General features: G+C 41.7%; 1 protein-coding gene across 3 annotated transcripts in view; it reads right to left on the reverse strand.

Moving 5' to 3' along the window:
- Positions 1-11,096: 11,096 nt before the first annotated feature.
- BZW2 (basic leucine zipper and W2 domains 2) overlaps positions 11,097-19,549 on the reverse strand; it is a 51,712-nt gene continuing 43,259 nt past the window's right edge. For all 3 annotated transcript variants that reach the window (XM_015853747.2, XM_085538518.1, XM_015853744.3), the window contains exons 10-12: positions 18,099-18,237; positions 13,146-13,268; positions 11,097-11,554 (exon numbers count right to left, since the gene is read on the reverse strand). In XM_015853747.2, coding sequence (XP_015709233.1) covers positions 11,526-11,554; positions 13,146-13,268; positions 18,099-18,237 — 291 coding nt within the window. In that variant the 3' untranslated portion in view covers positions 11,097-11,525. The remainder of the gene's footprint in view (positions 11,555-13,145; positions 13,269-18,098; positions 18,238-19,549) is intronic.

The following is a 19,549-nucleotide window of genomic DNA, read 5'->3' on the forward strand; positions in this document are numbered from 1 at the left end:
CCAGAGCTGCCTGAAACAACCCAGAGCAGAGTTTGCCCTTTCCTGCTCTTCCCCCATGTTTCTGATGCCTATTCTCCACTTCCTTGCACTCTCTTTGTTCTCCTGCCCTTCTTTGCTGCCTTTCAATGGCACTGCTGGCAACGGGAGGAGGGACAAGCAGTGTGAATTGGCTGTTCTTCCATGGGAAACTGCAATAGGGGATTGTGCACCGCACACTTGTGATGCTGCAGTCCTCACAGATGGGACAAAAAGCAGCGCTCCTGGAGGGAGGGGGGAGGGATTCTGCACTGCTATCGGGGCTCAGTGCCAGCACACTTCTTGCAGTTGAGCAGAGCTTGAAACAGTGATGCTTTGGTAGTTCACCGTCTGTTTCCATACAGACTGTGGTAATTTCAAGGAGGTTTCCTGCTTGGGGCCTTCTGCTGAACCATTCACGGTGAGAACTGAGCCCTTATGGAGAAACCTCTTCTGTTTCTACTGCAATCCCCTGTTCTTGTTGCTGCTTTATTTACTTGTTATGTGCATGAAATCTTTAGGTGTGTGCCACTTCTGAGGTACAGCTGTGAAATGTGGAGGCACAAGAATGTCTTAAAGTTGACACTGACTTAAAACATGGTGACCCTTTCTCTTGTTCCCTGCTATTACAGAGCCCCTAAAACACCCACAAGTGAAACGTTGTTTGCAGAAATTGATTCTTATCGCTTTATTTTCCCCAGGTCTACAATGGGCACTTGACAGCACTCTGAGTGGTTCCTTTCTCTCTTTGTCTTGCGGTCATTTTTCTTCCCCTGTTGTTTGTATAAAGTCTCTCATGCACATCAAAATCAGGGAGGAGAAAAGCTGGGTAAAGCAAGCCAGGTGTTTGCCGGGTAGGAATGTCACATGTGATTTCTGTAGCATAATTACTATCAGTTAGCATTCAGTTTGACTTTCTCTTCTAAAATGTGTAAACAAAGTGCCTGTGATAGTAGGAAAAACACACAGAGTGAGTCTACATGATATCAGTTGTGCTGCATGACAATCGGGCTTGTTGAAAACCATTACTAATTTCTTTGGGATTTTTAAGGAACATGAAATGCCCCTTGAGCAAATGTTTTTGGGTTCCTTTAAGGGACTACAGGACAACTGCAACCTATAGTGTTATAAACAGTAATATCATGTTTGTCACCATGATAATGCAGTATCCAGAAAATTTCCCATATTCCTTTTATACATACAAAGTGGTCCCATAGGATTGTTTTTAAGGCTTTCTGCATCGGCCCTAAGAAGAAGCCAAGCATCTGCAGTCCAAGTTGTACTCCTAATATTTATCGTATGAAACTGCTATTTTGAATTGTAAGTTTTAAGGTGCACACGGGATCAAGGGGACGAGATTCCAGCTGGCTTATCATAGGATATGCAAAGGGCTTATCCTGCCTTGGCAACTGGCCATGAAAGCATGACCCTGTGCTTGGCACAGAAGTGTGCCTGTAGTTTGTGGGTAACTGGGGCCTGTGCTATGGTCAACAAAAGTCTGTAAAGGAAAATAATGTGTATAATCTGTGTGAGTTCAACAGTGCCTCTCTATGAAAAGCAGCAGGTCCCTGTGCCTGGCCATTTCTCATCACTGTTAAAGGACGTTTGAGTCATCTTGGTCACCTGAACCACCTCAATTATTCAGTCATGTCAATTAGTCACCTTGGTTTCCAGTAAAGCAGCAGGAAAAGTATATGGAATCAATAAAGCGTGTACTTTAAATGTTGTCTGCAGCAAAACAATTCTAATGAGCTGAATTTAATGCCAGTGTCCGGTGTCCACATCCTAGTTATTTACTGTATTGTTTCACTGTGCCACAATAGGCACTGGCATGAAGTCGTGAGTTTCTTCCTGGAACAAAACCAGTTTCCTGGCAGCGCTACAGCACTTGTGCCATTCCACCCCTGCCCCAAAGCAGCCCTTTCTGGCACCAGGTAGGGAAGGACCACATAGGCAAAGCTTGCACGTTGGAGAGACCTTTGCTGTGCTGGGGGTGCCAGGCACAGACACACAAGGTGTTGCAGCAGTGCATTGCAGTGATGGGCACTACAAGCCAGAAGCAAGGGAAGCTCAAATCTAGCATATGGAATGAACTTGCTTATGTTGTTTGGAATGGAAAATTCTTCTCTGAAGAGAAAGCTCTTTGGGACCCTTATTTATTTATTTTAAGTGAAACATTGTAGATGGAGAAAGGGAAATTAGGACAGGAAAATATGCCACTGTAGTACAGCGGTTAGAGCAACCCACAACTAGGTGAGAAATCAGCTTCTCCTAAAGCACAAAGATGTAGCAGGTACTGGGTTTAGTAATTCCAGCAAGTGGTTACAAATCACAAGAAATGAAATAGCTTGACATGAAATAGGCATATTCTTTGAGAAGCTTTCTGATCAAAATCAAATTGGCACAAAGCTCTCGAGTTAAGGCTGGGCAGTTGAATCACTGTTAGAAAGCTCCTTAGACTGGAGTCTTTTTGCAAGAGTAACAGTGACAGGCAGGCATGAAGCCACTGATTGGGACTGAGCTGCTGGGTGTCCAGGCCTGCTGTCTAAGCCTTTCTTTACAGTTCCATCATCTACCATACAGTGGGTGAAAATAACATTTGAGTGTAACGATAGCACGTCTGCTTTTTAATTCAGCTGATACCCATTTCTTTTGTATTGTCCCATGAATGGCACTTTCCAGACAAAAGATGGACTTAGTGAAGTTTATCCTTGTTATGTTTATAGACAGGTGAGAAGGAGGAAGGAAGGGAGGAAGGAAGGGAGGAAGGAAGGGAGGAAAGAAGGAAAGAAATAGCTCTGCGACTCTTGTCATAAAGGGAAAGCGTGTTTCAGAGGTCAGCCTTCTGAAAATACTAAAAGAGGCAAATACTCATTTAATAGACTTACAAACAGTCCTTGGGATTTTCTGAAGCTCTTATCTTAATTGTAAGAATTGCCTTTTTCAGCACGTTTACAATCTTTTCTGAATTAAGATGATAGATTAAGATAACGATAGTTTGTTGCTGTTAATGTATTAAAGAAACAAGTAACCAGAGGCTGAAAATAGCAGTGTAATGGCATTTTCAATAGTAGCACATCAAGGGCTTGATCCTAAGCTCATTCCTTGTGTATGGGGTCAGGATTCAGGGATGTCCTTGAACAGGCTGATTTTAACTAAGTGTGGAAGAGAAAAAAGCAGAATTCTAGACCCAGGCAGCTGAATGGTTTAATGCTTCCTGCAGCCACATCAGAAAGTTTTGGGTGCCCTTAAGCATAAGGTGTTTATGTGCCTCTCTGCAGGGGCAGGCTTGCTGCAAAGGCTGCCTCATGGAGGCAGTGCTCTTTCTGCTCAGCCCCAGCAGGAGGTGGGGGATCATTCAGAACAGCGTGGTGTGCTGGCACCAGATCCCCTGTGACATTCTGTTCTTCAGGTCAGAGATAAAACCAGCAACCTTCAGCACTAAACATAAGAACTCTGAGGTTAATAAGACAAGTGATTGCCTAGGACTAACAGAAGGGTGGAAGCAGTGGGGAGTATAAGCAGTTTTCAAATTAATTGCAGTTCTTATCAGTTTTATGTTATGTCTGCTGCAGGTTCTCATTATCATCACATCCTAGAGATTTCCACTTTATCAGGTTCAGGTGGAAACCATCACTACTTGATTTGGTTTGAAGAGGAAAATGAGTACCATGCACTGCAATCCTTCCCAGGTGATCCCCGGGAGCATTCCCAGCTTGAAGTAATCAAGCATCATATGTTAAGAAGCAGAAATCTAAAATGTTTATGGTGATATGGAAAAGCAGGAAGGTCTGAGCAAAAGACCTTGTGCTATGTGAGCAGATGGATGGGGAGAAAAGCTTTACATCTCAAACGAAAGCTGCAGCATGTACACTTGCTGTAAGCTGTGTAAGTGCTTGTCATTGGGTCTGCCTGTTGGCTATGCCCCTGTCCATGCTTGTTGCTGAGAAATATGGGTTGGAAGGGACCCCACAGATCATCACATTCAAACTTGTGCTCAAAGTAGGGATAACTCATAAGATGAAACACTGTGAAAGGCCTTCTCTAGGCCAGTGTCATGAGTTATAAGTGTAGATCAAAAATCAAATTGAACCATTTCTCTAAGAAATGCGTGTATTTGATTTGGGAAAAAAAGCAGCCACTGCACTTCAGCTTCACCCCATTCTTGCAGCTCTCTGTATTGTGCTCCAGAGAAGTTCATTCCTAAACACACCCAACTGCTTTTTTCTTTCTCAAGGGCACAAGCTGCAAATGAATGCTGTGTTTTTCCCTAGCACAAGGCCATTTGCTTAATAATAATGATCAGTGAATATATGTTTGTTTTTTTCATCATAACAAGGAGAGAAATACTAGAAAGGGAGAAGGCAGGCAGTGCATAGGAAGATGTGCAGTCCTATGTATATCATGCATTCAGAAGGCAGAGGAGCCCTTTCTTTCCCCCTGTGTCAACACATGCCGATATCTTCTTTGACATTCTGCTCAAGTGGAATAGATCACTCGTGAGAGAATGGAGTTGCTTGGCCCAAATCAGCAACCACCAGATGAAAGAAATTCACGGGCAGAGTAGAAAGACTGACTGACAAATCACAGTGTACCTGTGTTCTGTTTTCTTAGTGATTTCTAGAAGTCAGCATGCTCGCCCTGCTCCATTACCTTGGCTTACTCATGTTAAAGTCAGCTGCTATCACACTCTGATGATGTCAGAATCTCAGAAACAGGAAAAAAAAAAGAATCTTGCAAACATGAGCAGCAAATGGCTCAGGATTCAGAAGGTAAATATAAAGAACCCAGGTTCTTTCATGGTATCAGTCTTAATCTAGTGACATTAGTCATTTAGACACTTGACAAATATTTTGAAGCAATTAGTACAGTAATAATACTCAATGTCTGCCCCTTGCAGTTCATTTTCCTTTAAAACACCTCCTTAATAGAGCAGCTGAACACAGTACTTTTAAGGATGCGTAAGGAGCATATAGAAAAAGAGACGGCTGTTTCCTCTCGTTACAGAAACAATCTGCTGCTGCCAGCCAGTTCTGCTTAATATCCACCATCATCTGTGTGCAAGCTGGGAAGCAGTTCCATCATCTGGCCTTCTCTCCTTGAAAGCACTGAGTATCTGGCTTTTACAGACATACAGTAACAAGAGTGTGCTCAGGAGTGTGGTCACCTGTTAGCACAGCTTTCAGTGGTCTTTTTGCAAGCAGATGAGGTTAATAGTGCACTAAGTGCCTAGTAACTACCAAAGAGAAGAAAACACCTCTTACAGTTTGGTCCTTGGAGCATCTGCTGACACCCAGAGTTTGGGGACAAAACTGCAAGATCTTGTGCTTACTTCAGATTCCTTCTTCACTGTTGATAAGGATCTCAGTAGTTACAATGTGTACCTCTGCACGTTGCAGGCTGACATAGCAGGGAAAGACAGCTGCTGAGAGGTGAGTCAGTAGCAAAGTTTGAGGTTCGATAACTTCCCCCAAACTGGAAGGAGTTTCTGCATCCTGGAGAATATGTGGTTTTCCCATTTCATGGGGTAGGAGAAGTATTCTGGGGAATTCCAGGATACCTCTGTGCTTCTGATATTTTAAGGGATTTCTTGAGAGAACAGCAAGCATGAATTTTATCATACAATCAAAATCAAATTTAAATGTTACCTACAGCATGGTTCACTCTCCCTCTGTTGGAGAACTTCAACCAGAAGGCTGTTCCTCTGCTGTCACTCTCCTTTCATGTTTGCAGTGCTTCATTGCTTTCCCTGAATTTATTTTTAGAGAAACTGAATTTGTCCTCCATGACTCTTCCCTTGATACGGGACAAAGTTGTTCTTCTCTTCCTCTCTGAGGGTTAGTATTACCAAGAAGGCCCCGCTTTTCCTCTGTGCCTTTTTTGTATTAAAAACAAAATGCTGTATTGCAGCGTCAGCACCACCCTGTGTTCCTCTTCTGTCAGCAGCCTGAAAGCTGCCGGGGGATGCAGGTACAGTGACAGCCACCAAGTCACAATGTAAATACAATGATACCTATTTTACACAAGTAGTTATTACAAAAATACCAGGACTACATACACACAAAGCTAAGGAGATACGTAAAGGAAACTGAGAATGCGCACAGAAGTTGAAAGCTGAAATAAAACGCAATAAACATAGTTAAAGGTACTGCAACAGGGCTCTGTGGTGTGGCTGTAACAGCAGCATGAGTGAACCTATGTGGTGAAGAAGGGACAGCCCATGACCTCAATTTACACAGTTCTCCCAAATTATCCTTCTGTTCTGCTTTCTGTGTCCTATGCTGCTCTCAAGAATAACATTGGGTGCTCCTTCTCTCTCGCACTTGGCAGCATTTCCAGGAGTTGACTTCCCCCCTGAGAAAACACTGCCCTATTTGAGATCTCTAGAGGGTGCATCCATACAAATCTGATCACTGAGGGTATTCTTGTGTTTGACACAGATTTTCCATGCAAGAGACAAAGTGTGCCAACAGATGTGGCCCACGTGCTCAACTTCCCCTGGGCCCTGCTAGGGGCTGTGTGCATGCTACAGGGGCACCAAAGGGGAGGCCAATGTAGTGCTCCCGGCAGAGCCAGAACCTGGGTTGAGGGACAGCATGCTCCAAGTCTTTCTGGAACTGTGGGCCAACCTGTGAGGGCGAGTTATATGGGTTACCACAGGTGATAAGTGATCTGGCCGGGAGCACAGGATGCTCCATCTTTGATTTGTTGTTCAATTGCTGATTTTTATTTTTATTTCTTATTTTTGAGGGGGCAGAGGCCGTATCCTTGGATACATCAACGGTACTGCTGTGTTTTTGCCTTCTGCTAAAATGTATGGCTGTGGGTATTATGCAAATACCTCAGCAATAATTAGTAATGATACGGAGAGAATTATATTAGCCTGTCAGAAAGCTTCATCAGGGAAAAATAAATAGAAACATCTCAGGCAGCTGATATACTGCAACACAAATGTACGTTATCACTACAAAGCAGCCACAGTGTTGTCATTTATTTATTCTGGGTGGTTGTTTTAATTGTATTGATTTACTTATTTTTGCATATGCTCAAAAATCAGAGAATGACAGAGAAATAAGCCAGGTTTATTTTTTTCCCACAGCAGCTCCTCAGTTTGCAGTTTCTTTGCGGTCCCATAGGCTGAATTGTGCGGGGTGTTAGGGTAGCAAATTATCAAGCCTTGTAATGCCACCAATAGAAGTGCTGGTGTCGAGTGCAGGATGTGAGAGCAATTGTTAATGCTGAATTCCTAAATGAGGTACTTAGGTGGAGGTGAATGAGCTTTTGGCACCCAGAATCCATGTGAGTGGCAGATTCAAGTCAGCCTATGTCTGTGTCAGATCAGTGGTCGCAGTGCCAGCCTGTTTCTTCCTGCTGACTGGGGGCTGGTGGTGGAATCTGGGGCGGACAGCAGGGTCTCTGCTGTGGGTGCAGACATGCCATATATGTCTGCAAATCAGAGCCATCTGTGTGGTTTCTGTGATCACTGAGCCCAGAAAATGCATTTTTCTCTCTGACCCTTAGTTTTCTTTCTCAGAGTGGCAGAGGGGAAGCAGGCACATGGTTCACCCTACTGCCTTTTGGGAGCACCTGAAAGTTTCCGTGGCTCCTTCTGAGGGCACAGAAGTTCACCACAGTACAATGCTGACTGTGCAGGACAGCAACGTGCTTTAGGTCTCTCTGGGAGCAGCTTCATGTCTGCAGGAGCTCCTGGTGGGGCACGGGCCTATGTGGGGGTTGGAGGTGCAGTAAAGTAGGGCTGCTGCAGCCTTCCTGTACTGAGAGGAGCATGAGCCATGCCCTCACAGCTCATGTCCCTTGGATCACAGCAGGATTTTGCCTATGGGCCTTCCTTCCAATGGGCTCTGCTGACTGAAGATTTGCCTGTGGTACTGAAAAGGCCATTCTCCCAGCTCAGGTCTGAGCAACAGAAACCCCCAGCAAGGCGGGCAGGCCTGCTGCAGGATGAACCACGACCTGTGTCCTGCGGGGTTCCTGCAGGCCCAGTCAGGCCTGAGTGCACCCTGCATGGCAACCTCACCTGGGGTTGGCTTGCAATGACATGAAGCCCCCAAGGCCTGTTGGCTGGTCAGGAACAAACACTAACTTCTGAAATATGGTGACACAGAAGCAAGAGCCTGACAGAAAAGAGGGAGAAGTGAGCCCTGAAGATTCCCTTTTAAGTCTTATGCTTTATCTTTTCAAAAATATTCTTTGCATTTTGTGTGTAATTAAAGTCTCTTAAATGCTCACGAAGACACTTGATACGTTTTTATATAACTAGTAACAGTACTCTGAAATACTCATACTGAATATGCATTAAGCATTTTTAAGCATTACATATTTTATTTATCTTTCAGAGTAATGTTCAAAAATAGTCTCCCATTTTCAAGTCTTTGGACCGAACCATTAATGGTCAGGGCATTAATCAGAAAGAAGTTAAGACTTCAGGGTATCTATTGACTGAACATACTCACCCCTTCAGAAGTATCTCCAGTGTTCACAAACAACTGTTAAATATTAACAGTGTAGCAGGCCACCATTTTAATATATAACCAGTGGATTAACATGGATTAAGTCAATGGCAAGCTGTGTATTTTTAACAATACTACCACAGTGGAGGAGGAGCTTCCTCTGTATAAGGCTGAGGTGCAGTTATACAGAAGCAGAAATATATATCAATGACTCTCAGATCTCTGAGGGCTTTAACTGAAACCACAAAACCTGACTCACTGAGTGCAAGTAGAATGTGACCCCTCTCCCGCAGAGCACTTTTGCAAAATGCAAAGCCTAATCATCACATGTATTTATACTAAAATTCAACCCGGTGTTAGCATTTCTGTTGGTAGCTGCATCCTGACCTAGTTGACCTTCCAGCATATATTCTAAATACAATTGGATAATAAGCAAGTGCACAAATGAACTTCTTTCAATAAGGTGGGAAAGCTGCTGAAAAATAGAAATACAGCCCAAGCAAATTTACGAGATGTTTTATTGGGGGTGGTCAAGCTGGAAGGGGTTTCCAGTGGCTAAACTTCAGACACAGACGTGAACACTGGAGACATGGGATACCGGGACAACTCCAACTGACACAGGCCTGTTTTGTCTCCATTGAAGTCTATGCTGATTGTTAGTGTAATGCTGCAGATGGCTCCTCCCCCCAGCCTGAATCACAAGACTCCGCTCCATCAGCGGTGCTATCCTCAAAGTACTCATTTCTGCCTGACCCAACCGCAGAGGGATGGAGACAACAGCATTCTGCAGCCTGGTTTGTAGGAACAAAGCTTCAGTGAAGCACACTGCTGAGTGTGACAGGGGACTTTGTGTCTGCTGTACACTGGAGGCACAGACGCATTCACAACCAGCCACATTCTGCAGGAAAGCAGCGTTTGCTAGCAATGTTTTTCCCTTCCAGCAGATGGCTCAGGCAGCTCACAGCTAAACGCATCTCAGCAGCCCATGGTGACCTCACCCGCAGGTGTATGTTATTGTGCCCTTTGTGCATTTAGTCTAGATCGGCTCCTTTGACTTGAGCCTGAGTTTTAAATTATATGGAAATATAGTTTTACATACAGCCAACTGAATCTTCATGCTACCTTTGAAAAGCACCATTCTGAATGCAAAACATTCCCAGCAATGGCGGCTCTCTATCATTAACAAATCGATGCTGTCACACTGCAGCTGCACTGAAGAGATCATCCCAGGTCAGCAGTGCCTGGCAGATTTATTTTCTGTAATAAAAAAGACTGAACTGGAAATCATCCAGGTAATTCATCAGTTCTACTTACAATACACTGCCCTACTGCCTGCCCAGTACTGCTACAACTTACTGGAAAGATCCACATAATGTATATTTCCTCTTTCCAAAATCAATACCTGTACAAAAATAAACATTGCTCTAGCTGGAAAGCTGGCATTCAGCAGCACTTCATTTCTGCCTGATGTTTGCTGCTTCCTGTAAAACCAGATACTTATTTATAGCCACATGATCTGTGGTTTACCATGTGCTGACTTTTCCCATCAGAACAATCTATAGTTGGATAGCTTATTGGTTTCTAATTACAAGATACACCATTCCATTAATTAATTATGCTTTCATGCCCCTGTCCCCCCGCCCCCTTTAAGTATATAAACCTCCTCTTTGCAGTCCTTTCCAATCCAAATGCTCGTTTATCATAAAGGGCGTATCACAGAGCATTTTAACATGTTCCTCAAGAGAAGATGAAGTGGAATGGCGTGATGTGCAGGGAAACTAATTCACTGCCCCAGTCATTCTGGGCACAGCAGAGGGAGGAGCAAGGCAGAAGACGACTATGCAGAGTAACCTGGCTTGTGAAAAGGGAAATAGCAGCAAGTGCCACCTGATGGACTGATGTATGAAAAATGAGTGCAAGCCAGGGGACTGTGCTACACAGGACATCAGTGCTCAGCTCACATCTATGAACTGAAGAAGCTCTGATGCTGAATATCAGATCTCCAATTCTGGGCTTGAGGCTTGCATGTATGTGCAACACTGTGCACTGGCTCTGTGTAAACACCACCCTAACCAGGTCCCAGGCACTGGAGTTCTAAATTACATAACATCAAGGCATGAGGGAACGTTAAAGAAAGCAGGATGGATCTCCTGAGAAGCCTATACATTCATCTGCATATTTCAGACTTGTAAGCTGTAACCTCACACAGGTATACGTATGTCTGATTTCACACAGCGTCTTCTAATCATGCACATTTTCCAATTAACACTTCTTAAATGAGATGCTTTTTCTCACACTACTTCGCCATCATCAATACCTGAGTGCAGTCTGTACTGAGAACACCACATCATTCTTCTGATTTGCACAATTTTTTACATGCAAAATAAGGACAGCAGAGATTTGTTTCTTCGCACTGCTGCAATTAAGTGAATGTATCAGCATTTGCTATGGAATCTCATTTTTCCACCGATGCCAATTAACTATTGATGTTGATTTTGTGAACAATTAGTATGAAAACCATCTCTTGACACTCTCGTGTGTAATTTTCACTCGAGGAACTGTAAAAACTTGGTGACTTTGTGAAACACACACTAACAAACACCACACAACTAAGATATAAAAGCCATTTATTCAAAAAAATGTGGTGGTGTCAAATCACATACACAAGCCAATATTGAGCTACAAACACAGACCAAACAAGATCTATAAACAGAAATTGGAGTGTTCATATACCATAGTACCTGAAAAAGACCGTTAATAAAAAGGAGTCCATAAGTATTTCATTTCACTTTTCTTATATGGCTCCTTGCTGAATGTCTTTGCCTAAGTTAGAGTACAATGAGCCAGAGGTAGAGTCCCAAGAAAAGCATCTAATGCCTCAGGGCTCCATTAAAAACCTTTATTCTTCTAAACAAAAGGAAAGCCTAGCCTAAAATTTTCGGTATGACACTGAAGTAAAGCCTCTTTGCTTGAACAGTATGGCATTCCCAAGCGCATTTGGCATTAACCTAGATTGAGTCTGTGCTTTGTTGAACCGTCTTAGTTCTCCTCCCCTTCAGATTCTGATTCTAGAAGAGAAGAAAGTGAGATATTTCATGTAGGTTGTACAAGAGTAGTGATGCAGTTCTATAAAATAAAACCAAATATCTTTCCCAAATTCAAATGAAAGTTGTCATCACATCTGGTACCTCACAGGAAAAGTTAACAGATTACATTGGGTACGTCAAGAAAGAAGAGTAAACTTTAGAAAATCAGGTTCTACACTGTTACACTCTATTGGGTAGTTCTTGATTGTTACAAGTTATCTGTTACTCCGAGTTTCACTGGATGACATTCCTACATTGCTTCCAAGTTAGGATTCCTATTCCACGATTCTTTAATTCTAACTCACTACAAATTATTCTGTTCCTCATCTTCAGACACAACCAACAAATACCTGAGCAGAGTTCAATAAAGAATCAGCATTATTTTCTTGCTCTTAGTCTAAGTAAACTGTACTGCTACTCTTCTAACTATTTGCTCTGCAAACATTAGTCGTCATCATCATACAATGTATTAGTCTACAGCAGGAAATAAAATCTTGTTTGCACAGATTCCTTATTTATGTAATACAACATTAAAAGTAACTTGTAAGTATGAACACGCTCAGTGTTTTTGTCACCTAAAGCTACTTTGCATCATATTGCATTTCTGTGCGTTCACCTGACAGGAAAGGGCCTGCTGACACCAACATAACATGTTAGATCAGATTTCTCAAAGCCCATATGATCTGCATGTTCTAACTACAACACTTTGGTTTAGTAGCACTGGGCTCTGTAATTAAGTACGTCTGTGAGATGTGAGGGTAACGAGGAACAGAAAGACATACAAACAGAAGGGGAAAAATGCTTAATTTGACCAAGATTGGTAGTCCAAAGTGTGAAAGGAGCTACCATTTTTGTGTTCCTATATGTATATGTGAATTACTAATCTTACCTGCCCCTTAGAATTACTATGTATTCCCACTAAGAATCCACTAGAATCTACATCAAATGGATACAAACGAACACTAATAACTATATCCCCATCTACTACACATGGATTGATCCTTCCAACTGATGGGGTTTTCTCTTTCAAGGCAAAATGATAACCTATTTGAGCAGTACAAAGATAAAAAGTTATGGGCCAGAGAAAGCCGTTAATCTCCCCAGTAACTACTTTAAGGTAGTAAACACAGATCATATATCTTAGCCTGTGCTTTCAGATAGAAGGAATTTCTGTTCGTGTTGTCAGTAGAAGCAATGGTAGCAGAAAAGGTACCAATATGGAAGAGTGCTAGCTATAGTGAGATAGCACAGGCACATCGGCACATTCCACACTTGCACGGTCATTTGGCTATGTAGATACAGACAAATATACTTTCCTTCCTGTAGAAGCTTTAAGTATGTATCCATGGACAGGTGGTGCTGATGGCTTCAGGTGTTATAAGAACAACTTGAATTAACAAGCAGCAAGTGGTGTTAGGCTTCAGCATGACTGCAAACAGCATGGAGCAGACATGTCTGCTACCTTCCATTCCAAATCTGCATGCTTCATATGCCTAGCACAACTCAAATCTGGAAAAAAAGCTCACATTTGATTTGCCTGGAGACTACCGTATTTCTCTAAGTACATCCATACCTTCTTCAGCATTTTGCAGCCACTCGACAAACTTCTTCATCTGGTCAAGAAAGACGCTTTTGCCTTTAGCAACATGTGCTTCTTTATACCACTTGAGAATTGCTTCTTCACTCAGAACATCAGCTGAAATAGAGATAAACGTACGTACAGAGTCAATATCTGCTTTAGAAGATGGTGGAAGAAAGATACTGACCGATTGTTGGTCTGGGAGTTCTTTGTTGACTTTGTTTGGTTTTCCTTCTCAAAGCCAGCAAAAAAGAAGCTAATACGATCACAATGGAACAAGCTTTGCATTAACTTCATTAGGCTTCAGCTACAGAGTATTTGATGGACTTTAGGAATTCCAAATGCAGTGAAATGTGTTAAGACTTAAAATCAAGTACCAGATATTATGCTTTTGGAAAGGAAAGTTCTGTGCTCATCCACTTTAAGTGTACTGCAAAAGATGGTTGATTAGAAATGTCAAAACAGCCTGCACATGTTAGAAGTCACCACAAGAAGAAACACATTTTTTCTTCCTACTGGATCACAGAACTGTGCACAGTTCTAGAAATCTGAAGTAAGAGACACCATCTGATAGCAGTCTAGAGAACTGATAGGCATTTTTTGACACCATTATCATCTAAAGTTTTATGCAATTTATTAACCAAAAAGAGTAAGACCACCGCTTGTTCAGACTGCCCATTTTATGAGAACTGCTCAGATGGACAGCAGAGCTGACATTTTTTGTCAAGTACCAACAACAACAGAACTGTCAATGAGAGAATGCGAAAGTGAGTAAAATTCAGAATGAAGAAATCCTAACAAATAGCAAGGACACTTATTGTTTCCAACAGATGTCTAGCAACAGACCTCTAGCCTTGAGAACAAAGCTTCTATGATCCAGCCAAGCCAAATATCTCAGTAATTCATGGCTGTGGAGACAAAATCTGGGATCCACAATGGCATTTTGGCAGTTACATAATGGAGGGGGAAAGAACAAAAAAATCAAACTGTATTTGTTCCATAAAAAGACTCAAGACAGCTTTCTGCATCTCATTAAAACTTCCATTCTTTTTGTCTTTGAAGAAATTCACCCTTCCTTGTTCTGCAAAATCAACACATTTATTTTTGAGTGCTTTCCTGCTTCCTCAGACTCTTTAGTATCATTCCATCAATTTGAAGTTCATTTGCCTAAATGTGGACCCTGACCACCAAACTTATTCAACCTACATGTTCCAACAGATGTGGCAGTGAAGATAATGTGGCAAACTGAAATAAATGACACCAAACCTCCAAAGCACCTGATTGAATTAGACTGAGAGTAGACAAAGCACATGCACTGCTGAATAACAAACAGATGGGAGCAACCTGGGATACATTTGAACTTCATCAAAACTACCCTAAGATATCCCACAATAACTGAATACAAAACAACTCCCTCAAAGTTTGGATTTCAGTGTGTGCATGCAACTGTAAGTTACCTCATCTCTCAGACACTTGACAGTAAGCTGAAAACACAGGGAAAGCAAGACCACACCAGCTGTGTGTTGTTTTTCACTACAACTACATTGCACTCAGAGAACTCCAACAGTGACATGAAACTGTATCTTTCTGAAATCCTAACATGCAGCAATGAAGTCTTCCTCAACATTAAAAGAAACACTGAAACTAAGAAAGGTTTTTACTTTGCATTAAGTACTTGCCAGCCATCTTTAACAGCATCTGAAAAGCATTATGGCATTTAAGGAAGACAGATTTTCACTGAGCAAGCTTAGAATGCATTTCACAAGGACTCCTGTAAAGCTGGAACTTAATCCCTCTATGTAAATCCTTTTCTTGATTCACAGCCTATGAGCTTTAAGGGTATGCTGCCAAAGAGGAAGAAGAAAACTCACCCTCTTTCCCCCACTCAAACCCAAATCTGATAATAGCAGAAAACAACCCTGCAATGTGCCTTGAGGATTAAAACACGCTTAAGTCAGGTGGATAAGGAATTTGCCTAGATATAACAACTCCATAGCAATAAGCCTCCTACACTAACAAAGAAGAAAAAAAGCTTTCAACTACAGGAAGGGCAACTGCAACTCTTCTTTCATTACTGAGCAGTATTACCTGAACTACATTTATGCCTCCAGTGCTCATATAAGATGGTATTTTCCTGTCAGCACAACGATGCTCAACTAAACAATCAAGCAGGACGTGCTGAGCTAATCATACCTCGAGGTTGCTATGAAGCAAGAGGAACACTGAAGGGGATGGAACATGGAAGGGAATGACTTTATACATATATATTTGTTATTTCTGATTGAACTTGATTATAGATAGATTTTAACAGCTGAATCTGAACTCCTGTGATTTGCGGGCAAGCACACATCAGTTTCACTGCAGTCCCCAGTGATATCAGCCCCAAAGAGCTGGTTCTCCTGTACATGCAGCCAACTGCCACTCAAACCACCCACTGCCAGAGCCTTCAGGTACAGCCATCCTGACAGGCAAAGTTTCAGAGCAGAGACTCGAGAGATCCCAGAAGTTAAGTGGAACATTACTTGAAGTTTAGATCATGATTTTGGACTAAATCACCTAGTGTGAATGCACTCCTGTTTTTAACTGCATAGCTGCATGCTTTCAGCTGCCAACACTATTCACAAATTCCAGCTCACCTCTACTACAGATAACACAGCTGGGAGGACAGTCTTAGGGCAAGAGCTCTTTCAGTATAAGAAATGTCACCCACTTTACTGTAAAGGTCTATTTTTTTTCCCTGGGAAAACGTTGTACTTGGCATAAAAAAAATGGTATTTGAATAATGAAGATTAAAGATAATTTTATTAAAAAAAAACAACACTACCAAAGCCTGTCTGTCAAGCGGAACTTGAATATTCAGTTCTTTTAAGTGTACGATTCCTACTATTCAAGAAGACAGTCTGCATCTTTTATGATGGAAAATTGGAAGGATTGAAATAGAAGATGTTGGATACACTCCTAAGAATAGTCATACAACTAAATTTGTCAAAGCATGGGTGGCATTTAGTGCCTAACATCACTGATGATGATCTTCTTTATGCCCAGGAAACACTCACTCGTGATGAATAATAGGCAATAAACTGTCCACATGCCTGGTAAATAGCTGCACTTCTGCTATCCATCCACAGATACTCCAGATGCCTCCGTTTGTCACTAGAAAAAAGTCACAAGGTATTCTGAAACCTCTCCAGATCCTACACAAGTCACTGTTGAAGTAGAACAGGAAGGGCAACACAAGCATCTGCTGTTCCCTCACTGCCAACATAGCTATTAATGGGCAAGGAAGCCCCTAAGAGCTAACATGAAACATAAGATATGCTGCCATCAGCAAAAATCTATGGTAAAGCATGCATCTCTAAAGGAACTGGATGGCTTGTTTCTAGTGGGTAGATTGGAGCTGGGAGAAGGAAAGGGTGAGAATCACCAGCACCAAAATGAAGCAGAGACAGGCTTCAGCCCCCATTTCTGACTGCTATCTTCCTTATAGCTCTCAACAAACCAACCATGAATAGCTAAAGCATGATAAATATCACAGGGGAGAAATAAGAATGGGATGGCTGGTGTTCCCAGAATCTTTCCTGGTTAATTCAGAAGCATGTCCTGACCTAATGGGCACAGCTTACTTGATTCTAAACCTGCCCTGAAACAGATGGAGCTGATAACTTCCTTACTCTATTCAGGCTCAGAAGGATCCCCACTGCTACTGGCTATAACATCAGGCTTGCAATTGCTAATAGGCAACAGTACATCCAGCAATCAGGCAGATAGTTCTGAAAAAAACCACCTAACAGTTCTGAAAGGAGTCCTATACAAAATTATTTCTGTTTCAGTCATCACTCATTGTTCATGTGCACAGCCGCTGCAGTGCTCATTAGCCAAGTACAAAGTAAATTCTCTTCCAAAGAGAGTTCAATATTAAAGACTTGCTGCAAGTTGCACCAGATCACTGAGGCCACAGGATATTGACACAGGGATTGAAATAAACCTCTCTCATCCACTTGCTACATCTTCTGAACCCATTAAATTATTTTGACAATCTCAACTTGTTTGCCTCGAATGAGTACTGGCCACAACAGAATGAACTAAGATCAATACTGGGTTGCTACTCCTGCTGATTTTTCTCCTTCAACTATTTATAGCAAGAACATCAGAACAAACTGTTCAGCACTCACCCATCATACACAGTACAAGATCATTAGACTCTGACAACCTGATCTGAATAGACTTGCTACAAAAGTCAATTTCACAATCAAAATCCCTCACTCTACGACACCTGCAAGAAGGGAATGGAAAAAGGAATAGTAAAAGCATAAGGAAAGCTAAATTTTGGCAAAGGGAATAATGCACACAAAAAAATCTGAAAGATCTTCCTGCCAAGAGGATTTTACTCCTAAATTTCTTAAAACCAAACTTAAATATTTTTGGTCTTATTTTATTATTTTCTACAGCTACTAGAAATTAATAGATTATTTTTTTTTTCATATTCTTGATTTCTATTAGGACAAAAGCCCACTGAGACTGCAGACACCACTGAGATCCTGTTCATGCTCCTTGACTGCAAGGTAAATGCAACAGAAAGAAAGGCTTGATTTGACTTTTCCCGCTGCCACGTGTGCCTCTGAGCTAAGAAAGCATACAGTATTTTAGAGTCCAACATAACCGTTAAGCATGCAATTATCTACAGAACACCATTTCCTTTTATATCACAGGTGAGTAGCTGGCACAGATAGCAACTATGCCACTAGATAAGGACTTATGAGCTCAAAATTAAGGTCTACATACAAAGGAGCTACTCAAGAGATCTCTTTCTGATTAACTGCTTCTAATAGTTTGGTCCTGTCTGTAGTGCATGTCCATAACATGCTTATTAACTTAGCTCAACAAAGCCAAGTCAGTGCCAAGTACAATGTCCATGCAAAGTATATAGGAGCAGACATATACTTTTACCTTTATAGAAGAGTACCACTATCTTCTGAAAGGCTTTCATGAAATGGATGTTGTCATAACAGTACTCCTGCACCTTCTGGAGAAGGATTAACTCTGACTGGCCTTGAGTGCTGAAGACAGCAAGCAGGGGGGCATATTGCTGAAAGGAGGACAGGGTAAGACAAAATGCATGTTAAGCTTAAAGAAACATTAAAATCATTTTTCAGAACTGAAGACACATTACCTTTGATCTTCAGATCCACTGACCAAATATACGTTAACATTACTATTTAAATTGTTCTTGCACTGATTAGATCAGTCCTTCTTCGTTTTCAGTAATGAAGTTTAGCATTTTTCAGCTGGATTTGCTATCGCTTGATATAATGGGATATACATATATAACCTATAATACTAGGGGGCTCCCAATTGATACTACTACAACATAGCTAACACCACAGACTGAGTTCCTCCATTTCACGCAGGTATATGCACATTTTTAGAAACAACTTATTATTTTGGAAAAAACATGGTAAAATTCATGGAGGCTTTAGGCAAGACTCTTCCTTTTCCCCTTCTGGTTCTTTACTCATCCAGCTGTCATCTAATCAACTTGTAGGGAGGCAGGGCAATATACACTGCAGTTTATGTCTATTTAGTAGCATCAGCAGAGCCCAGTTCCATCCACGGATCTGTGATCTACAACTGCCTGTAACTGTTAAGCAACATATTTAAAGAAATCCTAACTTTTCAGTTTAGAAATAAGAATTCTTCAGATTGCCACATTTGATTGACTTTTTTCACATTCCTCTCCTCACTCAGTAACTGGTATAGACGTACAACTGAAAGTCTCAGGAGTGTCCAAACTCAAGCAGCATAAAATTATATTCCTCTCATCATTGGCTAAGAAAAGCTGCATTATCTTCCATTTGCCTCAAGTTATGTTGCAATGGGTCAGCAGCTCCAGTGTCACAATGCTGAGACCACAACTGTGTCTGTAGTCTGAAACTGTCTAGAGGACTCTCCCATCCATGAGAATGTCTTTTCAACAAATCAGACGTGGCCTAGGGGTCAACAACATTCATACAAACCCAGCAGTGTTTCTCTCCCCAGCATTCAAATATCCCAGTAACAAACATTTGTTAATTTGCTCTGCAGTACTGCAAAGCAATCAACTGATACCTTCTTGCAGCTGAAGACATATGATCCATCATTACATCAAAGGAACAAAATAATATCTCCCTTCTGAAAACTCTTATTCTTTCTAATATTACTTGGGTCACTGTGGCTGGGAGAAGACTTCAAGGCATTTGGTTTTACCATTAAAGATTACACAAGATCTCAAGTGACTACACTTCTAGCATGACTGTTGCTCCTGAAAAACCAAATTCAGATGAAAGGACAATCAGTGTGGGAGCCAAAGCAACATAAGAAAATGGTTGAGGTGTGGAAAGCCATCAATATGAAGAGAAAAG

Source organism: Coturnix japonica, chromosome 2, assembly GCF_054131305.1.
Source record: "Coturnix japonica strain WE chromosome 2, WE-NBRP24, whole genome shotgun sequence".
NCBI lineage: Eukaryota > Metazoa > Chordata > Aves > Galliformes > Phasianidae > Coturnix > Coturnix japonica.